The 27,963-nt window shown below is 38.6% G+C and overlaps 1 protein-coding gene across 2 annotated transcripts in view; it reads left to right on the plus strand.

The window, feature by feature from the left end:
- The window catches only part of ERICH1 (glutamate rich 1), a 96,306-nt gene that overhangs the window by 24,908 nt on the left and 43,435 nt on the right, over nt 1–27,963 (plus strand). For both annotated transcript variants that reach the window (XR_012586337.1, XM_074581705.1), the window contains exon 3: nt 5,859–5,993. Coding sequence is in view for 1 of the 2 variants with exons in the window: in XM_074581705.1 (XP_074437806.1) it covers nt 5,859–5,993 (135 nt within the window). In the remaining variant the exon portion in view is untranslated. The remainder of the gene's footprint in view (nt 1–5,858; nt 5,994–27,963) is intronic.

A 27,963-nucleotide genomic window follows, 5' to 3' on the forward strand; every position in this document is an offset into this window, starting at 1 on the left:
GTCTCAAATCACCTCCCCGTCCTCCATGTACCTTAGCACAGCTTCTAGGAGGATCTGTTCCATGATCTTCCCAGGCACAGGGGTGAGGCTGACAGGTCAGTAGTTACCAGGGTTCTCCTTTCTACCCTTTTTAAAAACGGGTGCAATGTTTCCCTTTTTGCAGTCACTGGGGACTTTACCTGACTGCCATGACTTTTCAGATATCACGGAGAGTGTCTTGGCAACTACATTAGCCAGTTCCCTCAGGACTCTGGGATGTGTCTCGTCAGGTCCCATAGACTTGTGTATGTTCACGTTCCTCAGATTGTCATGAACCTGATCTTCTCTTACAGTGTGAGGGACTTTGCTCTCCCAGTCCCTGTCTTGCAGTCCATCCAATCAAGAGGTGTAGCAAGAAAGGTTGCCAGTGAAAACTGAGACAGAAAAGTTGTGGAGTACCTCAGCCTTCTCCTTATAATCATAGAATTGCCTAGGTTGGAAGGGACCTTTCAGATCATCTAGTCCAAGCAACAGCGTAACGCTGTCCATTAGGTTCTCCTTGTCTGTTGTTACCAGTTTGCCAGTCTTGCTCATCCTGAAGGGTACGCTTTCTTCGACCTTCTTTTTCTGGCTGACATACCTCTAGAAGCCCTTCTTATTATTCTTTGCGTCCTTTGCCAAGTGCAGCTCCAGCTGTGCCTTGGCCTTCCTGACCTGATCCCTCTACAACCAGGCAGCATCCCCACACTCTTTCCAGGATACCTGTCGCTGCTTCTACTGCCCGTGCAGTAAGATTTTAGTTAGATTTTTGGCACTAGAGGTGTTAAAACAAGCTAAAGGAATTAGACTGTAATAGTGAACTATATTTATTAGCTTTCCATAAGGGAGTTCCATAATTTTGTGAGAAGCAAGTTCCTACCTGTGGTAGTGAATTTGTACAGAAATAATTCATCAACTTCTCCAATCACCCAGCACAATATTTCCATTATGGTGTGATGGTTATCATTTGAGCAAAACAAATGACCAGCTGTAAGTGACTCTCCGTTCTTTGCTAGATTGCTTATCATCATCATTTTTTTTTCTCTCTGCCCAGTGTGACTTATTTAGTATTGAGGGAAAGAATCCTACTGAAGACTGAAGTCAAGCAGCAGAAATTTTGCAGCACTCCAAGGAGAAGGATTGCACAGAAGATTACTTGACCTAAAAGGTTCTGCCTTTCTGGAAAGCACTCTAGTCTGTGTGGTGACTTGAGACTGGAAGACAATCCTGTGGAAGTCAACCTGCGAACAGAGAATTATTGTACACAATATGACACCTCATGTCCCTGAAGTTACTCTCACATACCTTACCATGACAGACTAAAGTAACTATAGCTTGATGTTCGGGAACTTTGATATCTGAACAAAAATGTGTATACATTGGGGGATGGGGAGTATTTAGGATCACCAGATTTGTTTTATAATGTTGACGCTGATGAAGGACAGCTTGATGTCTTCACACTGATCAAGTGGAAAAGTATTTTTCAGTACTGCAGCTCAGGAGGACTGTCAAGGTGTGTATGTTCTACAGTTAGTCACTGATACCACCTTTGCTACACTTCAATTTATGGATGTTTTTTGGAGAAGACAAGACTTTCTTGCCCAGGATTTGTATGTGCACTGTTTTGCTTGTCAATGAAGGGGAAAGTGATAGTGCGTCTATGTTGTGTGGAGACAAAGAGGAGTTGTGTGTGTGCACTGGGTATTGTCATAGTTTTCAGGCTGTAGTCTCAATCTCGCTTATATGTAATAAATATGAGGAATAGCTAGAACAGGGTCATATTCTAACTTACGTAATAAGTAAAAACGTACTTTAATACAAACTGTTTAAAGGAGATAACAGACCTTCTTCAAGCCTTATTTTTGTCCAGATCATGTCTACTGTAACACCATGCAGTAAGTGCTTACTAATAATATTAGGTTTTGTAGAAGGTATGACACTGAAATAATCAGACCTTGGATTGCATCTGGCATCAGTCCCTCTCTGCCTGTGCTCTTCTGTAAAGACCTCTTTCTGGGGGTGAACTCTTTTCTTCCATTTGGAGAGGTCATAGCTGGATGTTTCCAAGGGATAATTTTGTGCAAAAGATCAGAGTCTTGGTCAAATTGGGCTTACATGACCGTTGTCTGGGGGAGGCTGCAAGATGTTCTAGCTGACCTCTGGGCTTGGGTCCTCTCTTTGCTCTGAGTCCTGCCCTGTGGGAACGCAGCCGTAAGTTACCAAGGCTTTCTGAGTTGCAGGGAAGCATTTCATGGGAAAGATGAAATTTCTGTGTAAGACTGTGAAACTGTACAGGGTGCTGGCGCTCAGGTGCTGGCAGTGAGGGCTGCAGGGCAGCCTCTGTGAGGAGAGGCCGGGGCTGCGCGGTGCTGGACACAGATGGTTCCAGCCAGCTCCAACCAACCGACAGTGGTGGCACTTCTGTGATAATATGTTTAAGGAAGGAGAGAACATTCCTGAGAGAGGAAGGAACTAAAAGGAGTGACCAGCAACAGTGGAACACTAGCCTCAGAGGAGGAGGAGGTGCTCTGTGGTTGAGCAGATGTTCCTGAAGGACTGCAGCCCATGGAAAACCTCCACTGCTGTAGGTGAAGAGTGAGAAGGAAGGAGCAGCAGAGAGAAACCATTACAGACTGACTGAACAGCCACTGCCTTGCACTGCTTGTTGCCCCACTGAAGGGACTGAGTGTAACCTGTAGCAACAGTAACCGGGGAGAAGTTTGGGGTGAATGTGAGCCAAGGAAAAAAGGATTTTTTCCTGAGTGTTTTAGTGTTTGCTTCCTTTTATTTTGTTTCTGTTTCCCAATATCTGAGTCAGTAAATAAATATTTCAAGTAATTGGCAGTAAATGAAGTTATTTTTCCCAAGTGGAGTCTGTTTTGCCCACAACAGTAGTTGGTAAGTGATCTCCCTGTCTTTGACCCATGGGCTCTCTCATTCCTGTTCTTCTCGTTTTTTCCCCACCCCACCCTCGTCCTGCCAAGGGGACAGTGAGCGAGCATCTGGGGGGAGTTCGGCTGCTAGCAAGGGTCAACCCACCACAGAAGCTGGAAGTGAATCAGTCCCTGCCCAGGGTTTAATCAGTCTTACCAGCAAGCAAAGGACCAAGACTTATACAAACGTGTTCTGGCAATGTCTGTACTTGAGGTGTACCCAAGCATGCCTTCTGTTCAGGTGATCTAGAAGCCATGCTAGCGTTACGTACCACCATTCTGAGCTGCAGGTAAGGGAAAGTTTAAGGATACTGAAAAATAGCATTAAAACAAAATATACTGTGTCTACCCGAGAGGATGACAGACTGGTCAGTTGGCAATTTCACATGGCTAAGGTGAGATGGAAGCTTTACCCTCAGCTCTCTCTTAAAAGGTCTGATAACAGAATAGCAAGAGATAACGTAGCTAGCCAAGCTACTGACTTACTTCCAGATGTAACCTTGGTAACAGCGTAGTTTAGATGCACTTCCCTATTTTGTGCACAAGGTTGATTTACATGCAGAGGAGCTCTTTGGGTCGGGATTATTGTGGAGAAGAACATGAATAGGAGACAACTCTATTCAAAATATTTATTCTGTTTTCTTAGTTTGCCTGTAAGAGTAATGTTTGTTCTTATTTTGGTTTTGTAAACATCCTTTAGAGGCATTGGTTGGTTTTTCTTCCATAAAACAAAACTTCAGAAATGGGATTCATGACTTCTAACTCTAGTAGAAAGAAGAGCATTCTTGAATATCTCCAGTATCTGATTACTTTCGTTAGTCAAAAAACTCTTTTTATGTCACATTTTTATAAGCTTAGCCATTTGCTTTTACATAGTAAAAGTTGTTGCTGTTCTTCTTTGTGAGATAGGTGTTGTAGATAGTCCCCCAAATTCTGTCATGCATAGCTGTTTTTTTCCTGGGAAATTAATATCCCAATATATCTACTCCTTTTTATGATTAAAGGGTTTGAGTTAGTCAGGACTGTTGCAAATTGAATTTAATGTTTTCATGGTCATCTTTGTTTTACAAAACCTAAATATAAAGGGGAAAAAAGGGAAAACTTGAAATTGTTCAGAGGGGAGTAGCTCAAGAATCATTTATACATTTAAAACTATCATCAATTGGCACTTCATCGTTAATCAGCCTGGGTACGGGAAAAAAATAATTGATGCAAGTACTGACAGTTCAGTGATTTACTATCATCTTCATAGAAAGGATCTGTTGAAGAATTACTCCAAAATGATATTTAGTGGCTCTTTTCCCAATCACATAATTACTCTTCCTTTTTTTTGTATTAATTATTTCTTTTCCTTTATTATCCTTTAAAGTAAGCATCATCAATATCAGGATGAAATTTTTTGACTTGTTCAAGAAAAAACAATAACTTTCTAATGTGTTCTCAAAACAGAATTATTACATCCTGATGGTGAAAACAAATGTGATGCAGCATTTCAAAACGGCCTTGAATATTCCAAAATGTACTTTATCATAGGTATCTAAGATGATTGGTCATGATGAACTCTTTAAAGTGTGTTATCTGAAACACATCAGTGTGTAGTTAAATTACTTATTTACATACAATGTATATAGCTAAATTACATAGTAGAAACATAGATCCCTAAAAAGAATTATTTCTGTCAGACACAGCTGCATTTTAAATGTTTAGGTATGAGTCCAAGCGTAGGTGCAGCTTGGTAATAGACTCGGATCATCTGGGGTCGTCTAGCAAGTTTGTGGTGTAAGGAGGATAATTGTGTCCACCCGCCAAAGATTTTTTTACTGTATATTATTTTAACAGTTCCGTCCATGTGTTTTAAAGGGGCAAATTGCCCCCGAGAAGGGAAGGATAATTCTGTGTCTCTGCTGGCTTATGGAGCTGGCTTGAGTCTAAAAAGATCACGCAGAACCATCTAAAATTACATTGCAGCCTCTGGAGACAGCCTGAACATCCTGGCCTTCTGGAAGGACTTTTGTCTCCCTGTAGTTGAACTCTACTGTTGTCACTACTGAGCAAAAAAATACAGTCTGCTGTTTGAACTGGTTTCATTTGACTGGAGCAAAGATGGGTCTCTGTCATTCCTACAGAGTTACTTCTTGTCTGGTGAACAAATGAAAAGTTTATACTGCTAGTCTTGCACATATTTTTAAATAACTTTTAAAGGGGAAAGAAATCCTACAAAAACAGCCTACTGCCATCATCGCAAATAGCTTCCTATACAGCAAAATAGTTGGGAAGCTGGCCCTTGGCACTCTTTCTCCCCCAGAAAGAAGCAGAGAAAGGATGAGGCGATGAGCCGTCTTGGGCAGGCACTGCTGTGAGTTAGTCAAGTGTGGCTTCAAACTCCCTTTATCTTTGCGCCCTTCAGAACAGTGTAAGCTGTGTTTAAGAGTTCTGCAAATGGACAAACCACAGTTCAGTGATTCTTTTCCTGTTGCTTCTATCACTTCGTAGTCAGCTTCTATCTCTCCATCCATCCAACCTTATATGAAACAGTTTCTAAAGAAATAGCGTCTGCTCATGTGTAATGGGGAAAAATGTGTAGAGTGTCTCTAAAGAATCACTGTAAGTGGAAGCTTCTTCTGAAGTTAGGGCAGAAGAGTTGTCTGACTGAAGGGAGAAAACAAAAGGGTTTCTGGTGGAAAGAACTAACCTGTGGCGTATTTGTTTATTTGTAGCTGCTACAGAATTTGGTGCAATTTTGTTGTCATAGGATAATTTCAGTGTTCACACCTGACTCTCTCTCACTTTGTTTTCTTCTGTAAGGATTTTTGAGACCACTTTCTATCATTGCTGTAGTTGGGAAAATGTTTGAGAAAATCTATACTGAGATCAATAGCCAGACACTTTGTTTTTTCTGTTTTGTAGGCAGTGACAATACAATTCTGTCTCCAAGGAGAATGTACACAGTGAATCTTCCTCCGGAGGGTTATGTTGCAGTTACTCCAGATGCTGTTAGTATTTCAGTTTCTGAAGACTCCGACGGTAGTGCTGACTCAACAGGTAAGCCTGTATGGTTGTTACTGTGATGAATTTTTCTCAAAACAAACTTCTTAGGAACTCTTTGTCATGTAGGTCCAAACTGCAACAATTAAATATTTAAACTGTTGCTGCCAGTGGGTGTCACTCTTTTGCAACATAAGCAAAATGAAGATATACATCCCTATGGGTTCATTTCCATTTTTAGAGTTGGAAGACCAGATTCAACATTTGGTTACCTCCATACAGTGTTACTGATCTTACTAAAGTTATGTAAAGTGTTGTCGCGTTAAAAGGACTGTAGTTTCGATATTTGTCTTCAGCTCCTCCCACTCAAGTGCCACGTGTATATTCATATTATGCCTGCTTACAGTCATATCATTTTTAAAAGTAAATGTTAGATTTAGATAAAGCTATTTTAATAAGTCTTACTCCCAGTGTTCTGAGGAATTGGGTGAAGACTTAACGACCTTTAAAATTTACCTCTCCCAATTAGAACAGATCTTCACCTAATTGGAGTTGATGGGGGGAGATACCAATCCTTTAGCGTTGAGAGGCTTTCTGATGAGAAACTGTGGCCAGGTAACTTCGGAACCAATATTTAGTGTTGTCAAAGGATACAAGAGAAGCAGCACAGGATCCATAAAGAAGTGGGCTCTAAGTTGACCTCACTTAAAAACATGGTCTTCTGAATGACATTGCCAGAATTAAATTGATTCTGTCTGCCTTAGAAAGTAAGTCGTAAGCTTAGATAAGACAAATTAATTTAGTTTTTTCAAGTGCTATGTTCCTGTGGGTGTATGTTTGTCCAAAACTGGGTATCATTGTCATTTGCTGCTAGGGGCAGTCTACAGCAAATAAAATACCCAGGTGAGCCTGCTGAAGTAAAACGCTTGATAAGCAGTATTTATTAAAGTACTATGTCTATTTCAGCCTGGAGACTGCCTAAATGTACAGAAAACCTGAGATACAACCTGCAGATATAGGAAGGCAAATGCTCCTTGCTTTTGAAAACAGCACCCACAGGGGTGAATTTTCCGCTTGGAAATTGGGTCCGCTCTCTATTCTGAGTTCAATTCAGAATATGAATCCGCATAAAACTCAAAGTAGCCCAAGTGACTGAAGCAAAGTACAGCATAACTGGTGGCACATCAAGAATGTTCTTTCTTGGTGTGAAATGGTTTAAAGGTGTTATTTGGATTGGGGAAGAAGTAACTTTATCAGAGGAGTATAGCAGTAGATCTTGATACTGTTGGGATTATGGGTAGGAAGGTGTCCTAATACATAGCTTCCAGGTGTTGGTTTTCCTTTTATTTTATATAGGTTTCATGTTCAGACTCCAAACTGTTCCTAGACAATCCTTAAATTTCAGTTACATAGTTCTCTCTGGACACTTCATTTGATTTCTGTTTCACAACATGTCAGCTTCAAGCTGCTCATTCTGATATTGAAGCACCCTTTATCTCCCACCATACTATATAATATCTGTTTATTCTTTGATGTCATCTCATCTCCTTTCAGATATTAGAGGGATGCTCCCCTTCTTTATTTTGCTAATAAGGCTAAATGAAGTCTCATAATACTTTGTAGGTAAATAGACCAATAACAGTTTTATAAAGGGCCTTAAGTGACTTTTAAACCAAACATAGAATGCAGGCCTCTGAACCCTATTGCAACTGAGATATAGGCTTATTAAGGTACCACCCCAGAACTTTTTTGCCAAATTTACCTTCTGTTTAAAATCTATGAATAAATCAATATGTGGTGCATATGTTGATACACTGCATAGCAGTAAAGTAGAATAGAATTTAGGATTGTGTTATATTGTCCCTTTTTGGGATCGTAGAAATATTTGTCTGGTTTCACAATGGATAGATTATTGAACAATGGCTTTACTTGTTCATTTTTTAGATTTAATCTTTTCCTCTAGTATTTCAAAACAAACGTACTCGACTGTGATAGCAGTAAGGTAGTGTTCTCGTGTTGCTTAGTGACAGTATTGACTGTTGGATGGTGATCTGTTTTAGTTGATCCTAGTCTCAGTGTTCAGAAAGGTTAGGTTTTGGACTTCAGACACTTTTTTAACACTTAAGAAATGCATCTAGAATTTTGGGAGACTTATTTTTGGATTGGTTTGTTACTTGACTTTACAGTTTATCTGGAATTAAGAAAAATTAAGTTTGAAGTGATCTTTGGAGGTTTTTAATCTATGTTCCCTTTGCAAGGTAGGTTTGACTATAAATGTCATTCTTGTCAGGTATTTGCCTAACTTGCTCTTAAAAACCTCCCTGTAGGGAGACTTTGTTCTTAGATGCCCTTTTCCGTTTGCTCTAGTGTTTCACTACCCGTTAATGCTAGATCGTTCTTACTGCAGTTTAAGGCCCTTATTTGTTCTGTCTGAATGTGGATTGCAGAATTACCGATCTGTGCTAATCCTGCAAGGTGGAGCGACGTGGTTAACTTTACTCGTGTATGTCTTTTATAGTATTTAATTTAAGCATATACATAAAATCTATTGCAGGATGGAGGCTGTGTTTTAAGGCAGTGCTCAAAATACAAAAGGAACAGATTAGACAATCGCACCATGGATTACTTAGTTTGCTCACATAGATTTAGTTGTATATCCCTTATTTAGATCTTTTTTTTTTTGAAAGGATAAAGGAAAGCTCCAATTACAGCCTTTTGGAAAAAAAAGGAAGCGTGCAATGCATGTCTGTATGTATGAACGTTCTATATATATAAATCTGTTTTGCTTATCAGTGTCTCAGGTAGTCCCAAAGAACCAGCTCCATAAGGTAGAAATGCACATCGAGTGTTTGCATCGTTTTATTCCTAATGCTATCTATATGGTATATTTTGGAGGGTAACCAGACTATCTTCTGCTGTGTTTCCTAAAAAATTGAACACATTGTGTATATGCTGCCTTGCTAGCCTTTTCTAGTCTTTGGACCTAGAAGTAAGGGAAGAAAATTCTGTGGAAATTCAAACAAACAGAAAACTGACTCAGAAAATAATTTCTTTGTTTATCAAACCTGTCTCATGAAAATAATTTGACCATATCTTGGGATTAAAATTTTTCAGTTGTATCAGTGTGATTTGTTATGTCTCTTCAATAAGTTAGGAAAACCAAATCTATGTCAATCTGAATTAATATGACATGATTATCAAGAGGAATAGATATGCCATGGCTGATGCTTTATTGCATTAAATTCATCTGCGAAAGAATTAAATATTCAGTCACTAAAATATGAATTTAAGACATCAGCTGTTTTTGAGGAGTTATTTCAAAGTTGAAGTTAATTACAATAATAAAATAAAATAATTTCTTGTCAGCTCTAAAATATCTTTCGGTTTGTCCATTGCTATTCTTCTTTAAATGTAGCTACATTATGGTCAATACTGTCAGAATTACGTGAATCTTGTCCAGAATGGCTTCTGAAGAAGGGGGGGGGGGGGGACAGGGGACACCAAAGCGGGTTTGTGGGAATATTTCAGTATGTCTTTCTCCATCTGTCTCTGCATGTTGTTGTTAGCACTTCGAACAACTTTTCAAATACTTTTCTCTGTTGCATCAAATAAATTGTGACCAGTTATGCCCTTAACGTTACGGAGTCACTTTATGATGCATGCGTAAATGACTAATGGCATTGGGATTTAAAGTTTTGTGAAGCATCTTGGCTTCCTTGTGTAATTCTTTTGTACGTTTCCCAGTGGTGAGGGGAATAAGCTGCTCTTTCAGGTTTGTTTTCTTCATGTAAGCAGGTGATTCAGGAACCTGTAGTAATGAGAAGAAAAATCTAAGACTGCCTTGTCTTTCAAGAAAATAATGAAAATTAAATTCATCCAACATTCTTAGAATAATAAGTTAGACTTAGCTGTCTAATTTTAAAAAACTTCCTTGACTGTTTTGGAGGACTTGAGTTACTATGATGGTTTGATCACTTCAGCCTTCTGTTGACTGAGTTGAGTAACAAGATTCAGACAGTTAAGGGAGGAAATAATGCAGAGAATTTCTGTTGGTTTTCGTATGATTTTCATATTGACTTTGGTCCATGTTAATGCGTTGCTAATTTTCTTTTAGCAAAAGACTTTATACTTTTCACAAGGATATCAAAATGTGTAATGTTTTAAGCTGCAGATTTAAGCTACAGATAAGTTATCATCCATCAAATTCTGGTCATAAACGCAAAATCCTCATAGCTTAAAGCTCTTAAATCAGCTCAAAATTAATTTATTTTTATTATCTATTTATTGAGAAGTATTTCTTCAGGACTAGTGACTTGAGAGATACACCATCATGTTTAAAAGGGTGTTCTACGTGAAAGAAGAACTCAGGAAACTTTAATTGTGTGTTCCTTAACTTACTAGGAAGCAGTAGCTTAGTTTTGATTTCGTTTGGATTTTAGTTTTCATAAGATGAAGTTAAATTGTGCAGTTCTTGTTTCTTATTTTAAGATAGGTGAAACAGTAGGAAATCCTGTATCTTGCATTAAAATATGAATGCTAAAAATGTAACCTTATTCCTTCTAAAAGATAAACTGTTTGATTTTATTTCTCTAGCAATGTTTCTTCTCGGATACTCCAATTTAAGTTATGATAAAAGAATATAACATTTTTTTATTATTTGTGCACAAAACAGCATGCTGGATTATAACGTCTCTCTGAAGTGCTTTAATATTAAATCCATATTTTTATGTAGAGTCCCAGAGTGGTATTTGGTGTTTCTTAGACTCATGGCAGAGCAAATTCCTGACCCAGAGACTGGAAAATAAAAAGACTGTGCACGTAGGAGTTCAGGAATATGCAGTAGTTGAGGGCACCTGGAAGAACAGATTAAGAGAATTCAAAGAAAAGTATTTGTAGGGTATTTTTTTCATTTTTAGTTTCATAACCCATTGGTTTTTTTCTTGTCAAGTCTCACTCATTTTTCCTTCATACTTTTGAACCGCAGTATTCATCTGATAATATCCTGTTGTTACTACCTAGATAACAACATACCCAGTTCTGGTGAAACCCTTTATATAGACAAAAGAAGCAAGACCTAACTGTGCTTTATTCTCCTCCTAATAGGTATATCATGAGTTTTAGCTAGGAGGAAGAGTTCAGTCTGGACGCTCCATTCCCATGCTGAGAAGTAGTCAAGTTAGAGAAATAGAAGAAAGCAGCTCTTTTTTTTTTTTTTTTTTTTTTTTCTTCCAGCCTTTTGGTAGCTGACAAGTCTGAAATAATGTGGAAGGTGGTACTTCCGTGGGACACTGCCTCACCAAGTTAAATTCGCTTGTTGGCCTGAGGCGGTGCGATTGTACGTGATAGACGTATACAAGTTAGTTGTTAACGTAGCTGGCCTTTGGACTTTCGCTTTTTTTCATTTGTTCCTGTCAGAAAGGGCGATGCTGAAAAGAATTGCTACTGCTGCAGCAAGAGGCTCAAACTGAGGGAATGAATTTAGAGATCTCTGGCATTTACATACAAGTAAATCAAGTTACTCAAATGAGATGCATCCCAGGAAATTATTAGCTATGTCAGTGGAGGATAGTGACGTTGTGGAGGGGTCCTTAGCAGACCTCTTGAAAACTACTGCATTTCTTGAGTTTGGTTTTGCCGGCAAAAATGTTTGGACTTGCTGATCAGCAAAAGATAAATTTGGTAAAGGCATAATCCGGTAGTCTCTGATCTGTCTGTAGTGTCTTGATTCACTTAAGGTATAAGGCAGCCATTTTAGCAAGACTTAATAATGCTTAAGCCTGTGTTTGTTGTTAAGGGGGTGCTAGTATGAATCATGTGTTGACTACTTAGGTTCTTGGCAGGTGGTTGGGAATGTGATACATTACAGAACTGATATACTCAGCACACCAAGCGAACAATGTTTTAAGCAGCTGAGGCTGGCAGCAAACCTTTTTCACTGGTAGCTAGCACAAATTGTGAAACCCAAGTGTTATGAACCTTTCTGTAGCCTTCAAACCAGAGGGATCATTAGAGCATGTAATTTAATCTTCTGTACCTGTTAGAGAGGTCTTACCCCATATTGAGCTCAGCAGTTTGTGTTTCAAAAAAAAAAAAAAACAATGGACGAAAGATGTTACAGAGGCTCCACTACTTTCTGGTAGTTTGTTCTAATAGGTAATTGGCTTCACTCTCTATTTAAAATTAAAAAAAAAGTTTGAAAATTGCTTTTTTCTGCCTTCCTCCATTTGAGTAAAGAGCTTTTATTAAGCAGTATTTTCTTCCCACAAAGCAGCACAGTAATCGTCTCCATCAATCTTTTTGATTAGATAAACAGATTTCACTTCTGTATTTACTTGAATTCTCAAGTCACTTTTGTATCTCTTTCATGTATCTCCCTTTTCACACATCCTTTTAAGAATATAAACTCCTGTACTGCCTGTAGTATTTGTGGTTTCAACAAGGCCAAGTGCTGAAATAAAATAGGCTTTGTATTTCTACCCGCTGCTTTGGGGGGTTTTTTGTGTGTCAAAAAATTGCACTACCATTTTTCTGCCACAGCATTCCACCAAGAACTCCTGTTATTTGATACGCTGATACCTTGATTATTGCCAAAAGTCAGTCTCTTGTAAAATGTTTCTCGAAAAACAACTGCACTTGACCATGTTAAAAATTTGTGTGGTTTAGGGTCTGGGTTTTTTTGTTTGGTTAGGGGTTTGGAATTTTTTTAGAACTAGGTCACCAAGTATTGCTTATGTATAATTTCCTTATTCTCATTGCTTTTTTTATATCAACAGTAATTTTAATGTTAATCACTGATGAAAAAGCCAAGTAGCTACAAGCTTCATGCCAGTCCGTGCAGAACTGGGCTTTTTCAAATTGATAGTTGGTTGCGTTTTTTAAGTCGTCTCAAACCATATCTCAAAATCTCAATGCTATGAGTTCATAGGCTGTATGTATTGCAAGAAAAGGGTATCCAAAGCTGTAAGTACTTTTATTTCCCCTATATATTAATATAGCACACATCCAATTGTTTTACTGAATCTGGTGTCTGAGAGAAAGAGCTATGAAAAAAACAACCCTGTGAATCAGGGTGTCTTGTAGTATGTTCTGTCAGCTGCTCCTAGATTGGCTGTCCTGAGGCTTGTGGCACCTTCTCGTGTTCTGAATATTTAAAGCTTTTAACAGGACAAATTGAGGGAACTGGGGCAGTTTGGGCGTGAGGATTCTGCATTTGCAAACAAAAAGTAATAAAATTCTTTTCATCCAGTTTTATTCCATTAAAAAAAAAAATTGAACAACCAACCTATTAAAGGATGCTTACAGATAAAAATCATATCTAATTTAGGACTTGATTAAGTACACCCAGATAATGAAAGATGCTAAATAATCATCTCCAAATAATGAGATGCTAAAGTACAGCTCTCAACTTAGTATTATAGTCAGTGTTTTGCAACACAGATCCACCAAATCTTATTTCAAATTATAGTATTAATAAGTGAATATGATTGATATGCAGATGTCTGAATTTTTCTAACAACTTGATGAAAAAAAAAAAAGAGAGAGATTTCCTGTCCTGCCTTCAGCTAATGCTAAAACTATTGCTGTAAGGTTTGTTTTTCTCTCCTCCTTTTGTCAGACTTGTTAGCACGGGTCTTTCCTCTTCTAGAAAGGACAGTATGGACTTGCAGGTTGAAAACTTATTTGTCAAAGAGTTATTATTTTAAAAGTGGTTTTCAATAATTCAGCAAGGAAGAAGCAGTGGTTATATTTTGTATTTCTAATGGTCAGGATAAGTCTTTTTTAATTTATATTCATTAAGTCCCCTATTTAATTTTGGATGTTCTGGTTTTAATTCTCTGCTAGTTTGGATGTCACTGTTTATTGTAAAAACAATATCTTTGTTTGTGATAAAATTATAGGTGATAGCATTCTGTAATTTAGCTCTGTCCTTGCAGAAATTAATGTATAGCTCCCAGTTTGTCAATGGCAGATTTTCCTGAGCTCCCAATGTCTTCAGGCATTCTCATGTGTGTGCCATCCTCAGAAAGCAAGCTGTAGCAACTATGACACCTCTGTTAAGGCTGTTAATATAAGCCTTTCCATAATGTTGCTGGTGTTTATAGATTAATCAATAACTTGGAAGCAGAGATGTCTGTGAGGTTAAGCAACTTTCTCCTCTACAGCCAGTTTCTTCTTCAGCTTAAGTGTACTTGACATTTTGGAACCAGTTACAGCGAAAGATGCCACAAACAAGTAGAGATGTTGGACAGCTATAGCTGAAGAATTCTATACTTCCAATGTTTTCTCCTTGAATATCCTTTCTGCAGACCTTGTATTTGTTGATAGATGCAATGACAGTCCTAATAGAGAAAATCACCACAGTTCTTTTCCTGAAATTGAATAAGATTAAATAAACATTTTTATTTTCAGATTTCAGATAAAGTATTTAATTATTTGTTATCTCAGCTTAATTTAAAAAAATAAATAAATCTAGATCCAGTAGTGCTCATATTTACATTGACACTGTTATCAGTTGACTTACATCACTGGAATTAAACTGCAAGGTTAAGAAGGACCTATATCAACTTCTCTAATTTAATATTGTTTTGGAAGAATTTTAAATCCTGTTCTATCTGAACAGGAAAAGTTTTCTTAAAGTGACACCTGATTTAAGAGTAGTCCAGAATTCTAGTCATGTGTTTAACTCCTGTTGTATTGACTTCCAAGGAATTAAATGGATGCCTAAAAGGAGATGCTTGCTGATGGACCATGCTGCAAAAGCTATCTGACTAGTGTGATCACTTCTTTTTGGAAGTCTTTCTTTAGTGTACTATATGTGATAGAGATTCTAAAGATTTTGAGGTTGTTGTAGCTTGAGCAGTCACTTAAAGAAAACATCTCCAGACTACCAGTGTCCTGTAGCAGTACTAGAAGCAATTTCAGTGATCTGTCAAGCAGCCAGATGGAGTGGAGTAATCACTTCTCTTGATTTCGCAACAAACGAGTCTGAACCTCCTGAAGGTGAGTGTAAAATTCACCAAGAAATTCACTGCTGCCCACTGAGGATTTTTAAACACAAGATTGGGCTATCAATTTCAACTGTAAATATGAATCACTAGTTTAGAGTTTATATACAATGTAGAAACCAGGAATTTCTAACTACACTGTCTGTAACTATTTACATTTTCTAAATGCCAATACATCCACAAGCATATGGGATTGTTACAGAACTCATGCATCATGGTGTAGATTAAGAGTTGTTTAATGTCACTGAAGTCTTCAGTAGTTCTTGTGTGATAGTTACTAACATTAAGACATTGGTAGACACCAAAACCAAACACACACACACACACACACACACACACAACTCTGGAAAATGAATTCTGCTACATGTTCTTAGTCCAAATTTGTGTGTGGTGTTAGGAAAGGCTGTAAATACTGAAAATGTATTGAGGAAAAAATAAAGATTGTAGTGATAATAATACACTGTTAATGGTTTACTTCAGCCAGTTGCATGTTAATGATTTATTAGAGATCTTTGATTTCTATTTCTATAACTGTAAATAAATACACTTACAGATGCTATAAGTCTTAGTTAACTTTCTGCATGCTTTTGAAAAAGCTTTGAATACTTGAATAACAAAAATACACCTTTGAAATGAGATCTCGTTCCTATGTGTTTCTGTAGTACGGAAAACAATGTACCCCTAATCCTGGTACGTCTTTACAGTTTAACAAAGTAAGGAGAGCACTCGACTGGAACCCAGAGGGCAAATGTGTGCTTAAGCAGAGTATGAACCCACCAACAAGTGCATTTTTAATGAGTCATGTTTACTCTGGCCATTACCTTCACTTTCTGTGGTGGTTCTTGTCCTTCATCTTTTTGTTTCTCGTTCCTTCATGATACAATCAGCATCTTAAACTGAATGTCCTCTTGTTTACATGTCCGTAAGTCTGAAAGTAATTCAATTAAAGTAGGTTCCACTAGTCAGATGGCAATATGTGAAGCAGGAGGAGAGGGAATTATGGCCTTTATCTCTCTTTTTTTTTTTTTTTTTTTTTGCTTTTTGTTTTATTTTAAATTACAGTGATGACAAGCATTTTGGTTGAGCATCCCCTCATCTAATAGATGAGGCTCACAGAATGAAGAGGTACTGTGGCCTTGTATTTTGTCTTCTTTCCTGACTGCATTTCTTTAGCTTTCCGTATCGTTTTTCTGTTCTTGCCCCCCACCCGCTGAGTCACTTCTCCCCTCTCAGCTGGAGTGTGCTCCCCCTTTCTGCCTCTTGCAGCTGTGTTGCAGGCTTCCTGTCATCATAGTGATAGTAAGCAACTGATGAGAAAGGAAAAGAAATAGAGAACAGCACCAACAACCACCTTAGATCCCAGCAAAAGCCGGGGCTGTTGTAATTGCTGCCTCACTTGAGCAGACACCCAGCACTTTGGAAATCTGACACTGCTTGACTACTTTCACCTTCTTATTTCATAGCAAAAACATAATCAAGACATAAGCTTTTGTACTTCAAACATCATGGAGCAGCAGGGTAAAGTCAATAGGGTGCTGGATTAAGGGGAAAGGCATGTTGGTGAATTTACAGCTTGATCTCTGGCTGCTGAAGTGCTTCATCATTCTGTATCTCAGTTCCTCCCCTGTAAATGCAGGAGATTTGATTGTTTTGTAGATCTTGGAGAGGTTTTTGATCACTATTAATACACATGATACTTTTGTTTTGGCTATCAGTTGTATAGTTGGTTGCATGTAAAATTATAACCTCTGTTTCTCTATTGCCTATGAACCTGCTAGTATTGAACCAAAGTAACATGTTGCTGTCTGATATGTCAAGACCCAAATATCCACTGACAGACAACACACTTGTGAATACTAAGCATGAGAAAGTGACCCTGGCTCATCCTCTCAGTGTTCGGGCTCATGTTGCTCTTTCTCTCTAGTGAGACTTGTTTCAATGCAGTATTTTCAATTCTCACATTCAAAAAAAAAATAGGGAGTGGGGAAGAAGAAAGCCGTTTGAATACGGGATTTCTATTGTTATATATTACCCTGCTGTTTAAATGCTCTGGACGCTCTAAAAACAGAGTAGAAAGCTCGTTTCTAGCATGAAGGGGCTTACAATTGGTATGGCTGAGTGGGCAAGGGAAACGAAGATAGCAGGAAAAAGAATGTGTGAGTACTAGTAACCATGTCTTTTTTTTTTTTTTTTTCTTAAACAGTTTTATGTAAGTGTTTTGGATAACATACAGAAAATGCTGCTGTCTCATGTTGGAAGTCAGAATCAGGCCTACCCAATGATTTCATTTTATTGTTATTCTGTTACAGCAGCTGCTTTAATTTATGGCAGTTTGTAGGCTCACAGCCACATGTTGATATGGCTTCCATTAGACACTCTCCATTCAGTCTCCACTTGGGAAATTTCTTGATCTCATATCCTTTGCCTTTAGTTACTGCCCTCTGCAAAATTTACAGGTAGCAGTCTTTTAAAGTACTGAACAACCCTCTGTACAACTGTAACCTGTGCCCAGGAAGCTTTGAAAAGCGTTCCTCCATCCATCTCCCTTTCCCAATACTTTTGTTAAATAATTTTGTTTGCTGGTTTCATGCTGTCTTCCTTCTATTTTATCCCTGCAAGTGGAAATTGATTCATAATTGGAGTATGCCCTGCTAGTAATTTGTACTCTGTCAGAGTCTTCTGTAGAGTAGACTAATGGAGAGGAAGGAAGTCCCTTACTTTACTGTAGAATCACAATTGCTCAGTATTACAGGATTTGCATTGCACATGCCATGCATCAGCCTCACTCACCCTCTCTTCCCAGCAATCTCTGGAGGGCTAAAAAAATGGAAGTTACATTGATACAGCAAAAGACAGAAATACCGGCGCACACAAATTTATTGCTGTAATCTAGCCAAAATACACTACAGGCAACCTTCGTGCATTCCAAGGATCCCCAGTTGCTTTGAACAGCATGTTCTGGTTGACCAAATATATTGCATTTTTTCTTATTGCTACCAAAGTTGTGTATTCCTTTGCTGCATCTGTGTACTATTAGTTTCATTTCCTGGCTGCTTTGGCAGTACACAGCTACACAAGTAGGCATTAGGGCAAATATGCAGGCTGTCCTGATAAAGAGCAAATCACTTCAACAGCTGCATCTCTCATTCACAGTACAAGATGATTTGTATCCAGCTGATGATGCTCCACCTCACAAACTCCTCTGCATGACATCTGAGTGTTCTCAGACTCTCAGACGATATAACCAGCACAGCTGTACTGACATGAATGAATCTGATAGTTTATAGTAGCTGAGCACCTAGCTCTATATGGTTGTAGTGGGGAACATGACCTTCACTGACCTGTGGACCACTGTGGACCAGTGCTATCTGACACTTTCCTCCTTTTTGTGATGCAGATATTTTAAACAATAGTCTTGAGCTTCCAGTCTTGGCCTAGCTGGTCTAATGACAGGTGAAGTTTTGTGTAAATTCATACCTGTTCTGCCTGACTTTATACTTTTCCGTAAGAATTGAGTTACCTTACTTTCATAGAGCTATTTACGTCTGTGTGGGTTGATGATATTTGGCAAGAACTTCCATATATCTCACCCTACTAACTATCTCTCTGCATCTTGCTGCTGAGGGAGTAGGAGAGGGCTCAGAACCAGTTTTATGGAACTATTTTTGGTTTGTTAGGCTGATGATACCAGTTTTTCACCAATCTAATTTAATAAATGTGAATGAAAGGTTTCTTAAGCTGCTTTTTTACAAGGGATTATTTAAAAGCTGAATTCATAAACGTTAGGAACATTGAGAGAATGCAACATAAGCCTAATCCACTGGTAAACTCAACTTTAGTTGGGACCTAAAGTCCCAACTGCTAGAGACAGATTCTGCCAATTCAAGTCTTTTCAGTACATTAGTCTCTGGGTGATATGGTGGTGGGATTTTTGGAACCAGGACCACAGTGTTGATACCTGAACTGGATATCAGCATCCTTGCACAGCTAGCCACAAAAATAAATTTATTTTGTTGCTTTCTTTTCACTGGAAAATAACAACTATGTTGTCACAATGCCAGATATAATATTGGATACTTTGCTTTGTTAGCTTGAATAATAGACAAACTAGATGCAAAAATCTTAAGTATAATGGAGCTGGCTGGACCTCAGGAAAAAAAGGAAAGCTTTTCCATTCTCTGGAAAAAGGGATTGGCAACTTATGAGGATTATCAAGATATAACAAAGCTATGTAGGGGGAAAATTAGAAGGGCCAAAGCTCAATCAGAACTCAGCTTGGCCACTGCAGTTAAAGACAATAAGAAGAGTTTCTACCAGTATATCAATAGAAAAAAGAAGACTAGGGAAAATGTAGGCCCACTGATGAATGAGACGGGTGCCCTAGTGGTGGAAGACACAGAGAAGGCAGAGCTACTGAATGCCTTCTTTTCTTCGGTCTTCACTGCTAAAGCTGCCTCTCACAAATCCCATACCCTGGAGGCAAGGGGGAAGGTCTGGAGAGAGGAAGATTTTCCTTCAGTTGAGGAGGACCGGGTCAGAGACTACTTGGCCAAGCTGGACATTCGTAAGTCCATGGGCCCTGATGGGATGCACCCGCGAGTGCTGAGAGAGCTGCCAGATGTTATTGCTAGACCACTCTCCATCATCTTTGAAAGGTCATGGGGAACAGGAGAGGTGCCTGAGGACTGGAGGAAGGCTGACATCACTCCAATCTTTAAGAAAGGCAAGAAGGAGGAGCCAGGGAACTACAGACCAGTTAGTCTCACCTCTGTCCCTGGGAAGGTAATGGAGCGACTCATTCTGGATGTCATCTCCAAACACGTTGAGGAACAGGAAGTCATTGGAAGTGGTCAACATGGATTTACCAAGGGTAAATCATGCTTGACCAATCTGATAGCTTTCTATGATGTTATAATGGATTGGCTGGATGAGGGGAGAGCCGTAAATGTCATCTGTAATGGTTGCAACGCCTTAAAGAGAACATACAGTAAAATAGAAACATCCTTAGTACACGATGAGCTTAATTCCTTTCATGCTTCTGTCTTACATGCAACTTAGGTACTTTCTCATCTGGCTGGCTTGGGTTTGCAGTGTGTTCACAGACCATTCCGTTCCATTTACATTTTTACTATGTGCTCAACTCCATTAGTATATCAGCATTTCTTGAGTATTTACGAATGGAAACATCTTTTCTCAATCTGGACAAATAAATAGCTCTATCTGGGTTTTTTTGGTCACTGTCTCTCTAAAGATGAGAAGTTAATACCTTTTATTACATGTGTCTTTTTTTTTTTTTATAGAATGCTTTGTTATCCTGATTATAAAATGAAGTGTAAGATAAGATTTCCAAAAATGAAAAAGGCATGTAGTTGATAGGAAATGATTTGCTGTGAAACTTTACGAAAAGTGACTATCACTAAATATAGGGAATATATCTGTAGTTACTCGGCTAGTATTCTACAGAAAGCAGCAAATAAAGTGAAAACATCTCAAGTAGTTCTTACTACTAAAGTGTAGCACCTATTCTTTCCAGCCTTCATTCAGGATACTAAAAAGCCTTAGCTCTTTTATACTTCACTAATTTAGGTTAGTTTTCCATTAGCTTTGAAGTCCTTTATTTTTCCATTTTCAATCTTGGCTATTCCCTTTTGTCTCTGTATTTCTGTCCATCATCTATACTGATGCTGACACAGTAAGCCCAAACATCTTTGGGTGCTGTTTTAATAAACAATTGTGTTTGGGTTTAAAGAGAAATAGCTGAATTAAGTGTGCACCTTTGTTGAGAGTCGTTCCCCAGAGAGCTTGAACTCAACGCTCAGATCAATGCGCTTTTCAAATCACAAGCTATGTAAAATAGTAAAGACTCTACTGTGGAAGCCCAAACACATAAAGACATGAGCAAAAGTATGTGTATAGGAATGTGGTTGAAATTGAGACAGTGTTGATAGATCGGTAGAGAGAGGCAGGAAGTGCTGCCGCCTCCAGGGCTGCTCTGCAGGTCTATGACATTTCACACCCTGAACTGCTGCAATAGAACAGATTTGTGCAAGGACCTGATTTTATTCCACCTCTTCACTGAAGCATATCAGAATGCCCTACTAAACTGCTGGTATAATTAGAAGAGTGAGGCATCTAACAAGTGATGAAAATAAAGTCTAGCTAGGGTCAGACTAACGATTTGGAGGAGCCTGTCTCTTTTTATGTGACCACAGAAAGGGGAGTGAATATTATGGTAGCTTATATTTCGCAGTTAAATACCTTAGCTGAACTGTAGTGTTTTTACTGAAAAGAACATAGCGTCCATCCTTCCTGTTCTTCTGCCAGGGAAAAGAATTGATTGATTTTATTATTTTTTTTTGTTCAATACTTCTTTATTTGGTATATGGGTGAACCCTGTAGAGAAGAGAAATGTTAATTTGTGCTCTTTACAGCTCTGTAAGAAATGGAAATACATAGACTTAGGATACACTGGAAGACACAAAGTAATAAAACAGTGATAAAGCTCTTCCACTTTCATCTCAGGAGCCAGGTTTATTCTTGTCCTTTTTTGCCAGCTTTTCTCCTCCTGCAAAATATGCCAGATTTTCTTGGCATCTCCATTGTAGCACTTGCCAATGGAAATCTCACATTTATCTCCATTACTCTTGGGCTTTTTGTGTTTATTTTGGTCTCTTTTTTTTTCTTTTTTTTTTTTTTTTTTCTTCCTTCTCACACATGTTTCCTGATGCCCCTTTTGGGGTTTCTGCTCTTCAGTGATTCCTTATGTTTGCCTACGACTGTTTTAAGGCATATAGGCGCCTGGTGAAGTAAGTACTCGTAGTCAGTTCTGAAATGCTGCTCAGCTGAACTTCGTTACCATAATCTTGAATACAGTATTGATGGGTGGACTGCTTAATGCTAAGTATTTCACGGCTTTGGATTGAGATTTTTTTTCTCTGAAAGGGAAGAAGAATATATCAAGGAATAATGAAAGATTATGAAATACAATATGCAGTCTTTCCTTACTTCATATGTATTACACACATGTATGTATCTGTGTTTCTAATTTCAAGCAGATTGTAAGATATTTTAGTGATTGCATGGAATTTAGATGTATAAGTAATCTCAGAAATTACTTTTCCCAAGAAAAAAATTCTGTTACAGTGTTTTCTTTGACACATATTAGAAATTGTAATGGTATACAGCATCCACTAATATTCATAAATGTTTGCATTTCAAAATAAACATCAAACTTTTAGTGCAAAACCATATCTATATGCATAGAGAACGTCAATGGAATCTGGATGGTGTAAAACTTTTGCACATATGCAGAAAAATATTGAAGTAAAAATGCAATGGTTAAATTACTTGAATGTGTTCTCTAGTGATCATCTACAGTGCTTTTCCTTTTCACTCGCTCTCTGGCGTTTTTGTTTTATTAGATACATTCTTGGTTAAATATGTATGTTAAAGTGAAATGCCTCTGGCAGTTATATTACAAGCTGTATGAACTTTCATTGTGCATTATATATCTGTTAGTTCAAATGTATTTACAAGGTTTTTATACTTCCCTTTTTTATACCTTCTCTTTTAATGGCAGTAATTCCATATGCTTAAACTTGCTTGGAGTGAAATGCTTATTTTAAAAGCTGAGTAAATGGAGAGCCCTGAATTATTTTAAGCAGTTTCTAGTCTATTTTCTGGTGAACTTCTGCCAGCTTTTTGTGTCACCATACTTGTTAGAAAAGTGGAAGTTCTCTACTACCTGCCACAGTATAAGGTAATGGCAGAAGTGAATCTTGTGCAAAGTGCTGGTGAGCATATATCTCTTTCAGAGGATGAATGAGTAGTAAAATTTAGGCTGCCGTCTCCCTTGGTGTTGGTCAGCCAGAGAAGCAGCCAACACCACAGGGCCAGGCACCTGCTATCTCCATCCAGATGGCTGCTGTTCCCAGTGTTCTGGTCCGTATCTCCAGAGAATCTGAAGCCATTGCTGTGGTATGTTGGTCGTGTCGCTTTCTGCCATATTTTTGTGGACTCTTTAGTATTCCAGAGTGAAAAAAGTCCTGTGAATGCAGGAACTGACTCCCAAAGTCAAACTGACAACTCTTTGAGAAGACAGAAATCTGTAGTGTGTGGCCTCTTACCCAGCTTGAGTAAAGATAGTTTTTACGAAGGGAGCAGGAGGGGGACTTAGCAACCATTGCTTGTGGCGATTTCAAACTCAGGATTCCAGTGAAACCTTAAGAAACTTGATTTTGCTAATGAGATGTGCAGGTAGCTTGTAACCTTATTACAGATTTCTTGGACTTTATTTTTGGTCTAATTAAGTTAATTTTGTTGAGTTTCTGCCCTGCTTTCTCTTTGCTGTTCATCAGTGTATAAGAAAATGACCCTCTTTCTCATGGTTCATTTTGCATCTCTTTTAATTGTCCTTTGGAAAGAACTGAAACAGAGCTGAGCTATGTATAAAACCCTGTATCTTTAGGACCTGTATAAAACATAGTACATTGGTTTGGAGTTTTTGTTTTGGTTTGGTTGTGTTTTGGTTTTTTTGTTTTTGTTTGGTTTTTTTTAAAAGCACTTTTTCATAAACAGCCATCCAGGAGTCTTTGTATAAAGAGATAAAACCTTACTTTACAAGAAAGCAATTTTGATCTCCTGTATCCCTGCAGAAAATATTCAGGTTGATACATATGTGATAATTTTTCATGTGCTTAATGAGTTGCATGTGATACAGCCATGAAAGTAATGGTAGTATAGTGTAAAAGCACTTGGATGGTTTGTACAGATAGGAACAGCAGCAGTCGTGTAAGAGATATATAATTATTACAGAAGCACGCAGATCTTCTTAAATTTATGATACCTACTTAGCCAGCCTGCATTGTCTAATCATCTGTAAAAATTTGTGTGTTCTCAAGGTGAAAAAGAAAAGGCCAAAAGAAGATGTAGTCTTTGACTCCAGCAAAACATTTGCATTTGCAATGAGATCTTTTTTTCTCACCAGACTTGCATTTCTTAATTAATTAAAGTTAAGGAAACTGTTACTACTTAAACAAATTGAAAAACTGTTCTCAGACCTATGTTCCTTGCATCTAAATCCAACATCTTCACTTTATGCAATTGGCTTAATAATGTAGGGATAATGTTGTAACTGGAGCCTACAAGCAGGCTCCCTTTTGTTCTAGACAAGTAAAATGAAGAAACAGTTTTGACATTTTCTTGTCTAAACAAAATTCCGTGGGGGACATGTCATCGGGCTCTGACTATAAAAATAAAATATTCCTTTAGTGTCAGAAAACGTTCTGTGGTGTAGTAGCTATCTTGGGAAAAAACAGATGTGGCTTGGCTACTCTGAGTATTGGTGGAAGCAATTTCTGCAGCTTAAGCATAGGAGGCCTGAACACCTCTTTGACAACAAGCATAAGTCAGGTGAAAGAGACCAGAAGCAAAGTCTTTGTAAAGGGGGAAAACAAGTTATATCACTTAATCAGTTTCCAGCTTTTGAAAAGATTCAGATTAAAGCATAGCAGAAATCCAATGCAGAGGATATGCTATATCAAGTAATGTGATTGTGTAACCTTGTCACTACCCCAAAAGAGCACTGATGGACTTCAAGCTGAATATCTTACTGAAGTTATGCTAAAGGTTTGACAAAGTTCTGAGTATGTCCTTATTGGAATGATGTGGAGATACTCCAGTTCCAGAAATGGGGAACAGTCTGTTTTACACTCTAAACTGGAAAGAATAATGGCAAATTACAAGCGTAAAGGGAAGCAACAATTGTGCACCCCATGTCAAATTACTTCTAGGTGGAACCAACCTAGGAAGACAAAAAGGGGAGTTTTGAGGGGTGGGGTTTTTTGTATGCACTTGTAAAAGTTTCTCATCTATAATCTGATGATGTAATTGGATCTCTTCATAAAAAATTTATCAAGTAGATTTTAGTGATAAATGGTAGCAACGTTAGAGGCATTGCACAAATACTGGCAGCATGATAAAAGGAACTTCTATTGACTAACTGAGAAGGCAACCTCAGAACTGTAATGGCAGGAGCATAAAAAGATGACCAGAACAGTTCTGCTCAGTTGTGGGTTTTTTTGCTGTCCCAAGCCTGTGTCAGCCTTTGTGGTATGTGTTATTAATTACTAATAAAAGGTCAGGAAGAGCAAAGCAAAGTCTGAAGAGATTGAAGGAAAGGTGAAATATGTTGTGCTGCCCAGCTCCATCGCGGTTAAACCATCACTCCGTTACACCTTTGTTTCCTTTTTTCGGATTGGAAGACTTCAGTTTAAAATTAAGACAGAGGAAAGGTGTTTTTCTTTGGAGCTTTGTCCTCCCTAAGTCAAAAAAGTCTTCAAAACTAACTGCTTAGTCAATGGCATGTGTACTTACAGTATCCAGAGTACAGCTCGAGATGCTTACAACAAATCTTAGTCTGACCCCAAGCTATATTCAGTCACGCAGTAGTACAACAGCCTGTTATGTCAGAGATGCCAAATGACTTGTGTCACAATTTCTTTGCCCAAATCTGTTGTCTACGCTGTGCAAGATGTACAAAGGAAACATCATTAAGCATCAGAGAGGGACTTATTAGACCTGGATTTAGTCTTCCTCTTCTCTCACAGATTTCTTACCCATTACTGTGTATTTCATTGAGGGAGAACATCCTGCCTAGAAGTCAGCATATAGGTTATAGTTAAATGCTTGTGGCAGGATAAGTTCTCTTTGGGAGAATCCTTTTATTCCTTCCCTAAAGCAGTGGCATTTTATGCCAACAAGGGGATTTACCTAATAGTAGTATACATCAGCCAGTTCACAAAGGCATGCAAGAGATTCAGTTAATAATGAACATCTAAGTGCATGTATAGATATTTAAAAAAGGGAAAGAAAAATTATGCGTATCCATAGCATATTGTGCGTAGTCTGTGACTTATAGCTATTGATACCTGAAGTTCTATGAAGTGGAATAGAAAAATTAAATTTTCAGTTTGCAGAGGTGTCAGGCAGTGTACCAAGTAAAGAAAAAGAGCAATAGCATCGCCACTCATCTGGATTGGGGGTGCAGCGTATGCTGGAAAAAACTGTGTACTGCAAGCAGATGACAGATTTTAAAATTTGTATGAAATACAATGTCAAGTCTAGACAGTTGAACGCATTCCCCTTTATCATAGCAAGATTATTTGACAGATCATGTCATATAACTGAAGAACAGTAAGAAAGTCTCTCTTATTTTCAAGTGAAGATACTGTGCTTCAGTGAGATGCAGAGCAACTCCTGTTCTTCAACAAATTAAATGGCAACTAAAAAGACCTTGACACTTTACTAAGCTGAGCAGACGAGTCATTGTGCTCACATTGCCATTTTAAGTGCTTTGCTTTTGGATAGCAGCACAAGAAGTCCTGGAAATTATAAAGATTGGGTGACCCATGTTATCCCAGTAACGTTTTGCTGTGCTTAGATCTAGGTGATCTAATAGGATAAAGCAGATGATATACAGTGGGATCAATCCCTATGAAAATAGAGTATGTGTAGTACATGATCTCTTGTTGAAAGCGTTTGCAAAAATTATTTCAGTCATTTCCCAAACATTTATTTGTGTTGCAGATGGTATCAATTGGGTGGGTTTTTTTTCAATTTATTATGAATAATTGCATGTTTATGTCATATATCATGTTTCATTCTTTGAAAAACAGTAGCTGCCCAGTAGAGAAGCCAGGATGGAGCCCTTAGGAGATGAGGAGACATTTGCTGAGAAAGAATAACTTTCTAGAATGTAAAGGAAAAACAGGTTGTGGAGGAATGATGGTTGCAAAGGAATAAGCCCAATGTATAGCAGAGACAAATGTCTGCTAAGGACAGTGGAAACCCAGGCTTCAGACAGACTTTCCCTGGAGGCCCAAAGGAGACTGTGTAGGCTTTTCTGCAACTCTGGAAGTCACTGATGTGCTGCACTGAGAGCAAGCCTAAGCAAAGAGGATTGATTTACCAGCATGCAGTAGGCAAGGTGGAGATAATTATGTATTGTTATTGTTTTTATTATTTATAATTACGTATTCTTTTGGTTTGGTATTCCTCATTTTGAGATTTGTCCCCAAAAAATCACCTGTTCTAATAACACCTAGCTTTCCTATTTTAGAACAGGTTTTCATAGAATAGTTTGGGTTGGAAGGCACCTTTAAAGCTCATCTAGTCCACCCCCCCTGCAACAAGCAGGGACATCTTCAACTAGACCAGGTTGCTCAGAGCCCCGTCCAACCTGACTGGGAATGTTTCCAGAGGTGGGGCACCTACCACCTCTCTGGGCAACCTGCACCAGTGTTTCACTACCCTCACTGCAAAACGTTTCTTCCTTCTGTCTGGTGTAAATCTACCCTTTTTTATTTTAAAGCCATTACCCCTGTTTAAAGCAACAGGCCTTGCCAAAACGTAAGTCCCCGTCTTTCTTATAAGCTCCCTTAAAGTATTGTAAGGCTGCTATAAGTCTTCTCAAAGCCTTTTTTTCACCAGGCTGAACACCAGCTCTCTCAGCCTGTCCTCATAGGAGAGGTGCTCCAGCCCTCTGGTCATTTTTGTGGCCCTCCGCTGGACTTGCTCCAACAGATCCATGTCTTTCCTGTGCTGAGGACTCCAGAGCTGGATGCAGTACGCCAGGTGGGGTCTCACCAGAGCAGAGCAGAGGGGCAGAATCCCCTCCCTTGACCTGCTGGCCATGCTTCTTTTGATGCATCCCAGTATATGGTTGGCCACCTGGGCTGCAAGCGCACATTGTGGGCTTGTGTCCGGCTTTTCATCCACCAATACCCCAAGTCCTTCTCAGCAGTGCAGTTCTCAAGCTCTTCATCCCCCGGCCTTTATTGCTGCTGGGGGTTGCTCTGACCCAGGGGCAGCACCCTGCACTTGGCCTTGCTGAACCTCATTAAGTTCACAAGGGACCACTTCTCAAGCTTGTCCAGGTCCCTCTGAATGGCATGCTGTCCCTCAGGCGTGTCAGCCACACCACTCAACTTGGTGTCACCTGCAAACTTGATGCGGGTGCTCTT

This window comes from Larus michahellis, chromosome 3 (genome assembly GCF_964199755.1).
Source record: "Larus michahellis chromosome 3, bLarMic1.1, whole genome shotgun sequence".
NCBI classification, from domain to species: domain Eukaryota; kingdom Metazoa; phylum Chordata; class Aves; order Charadriiformes; family Laridae; genus Larus; species Larus michahellis.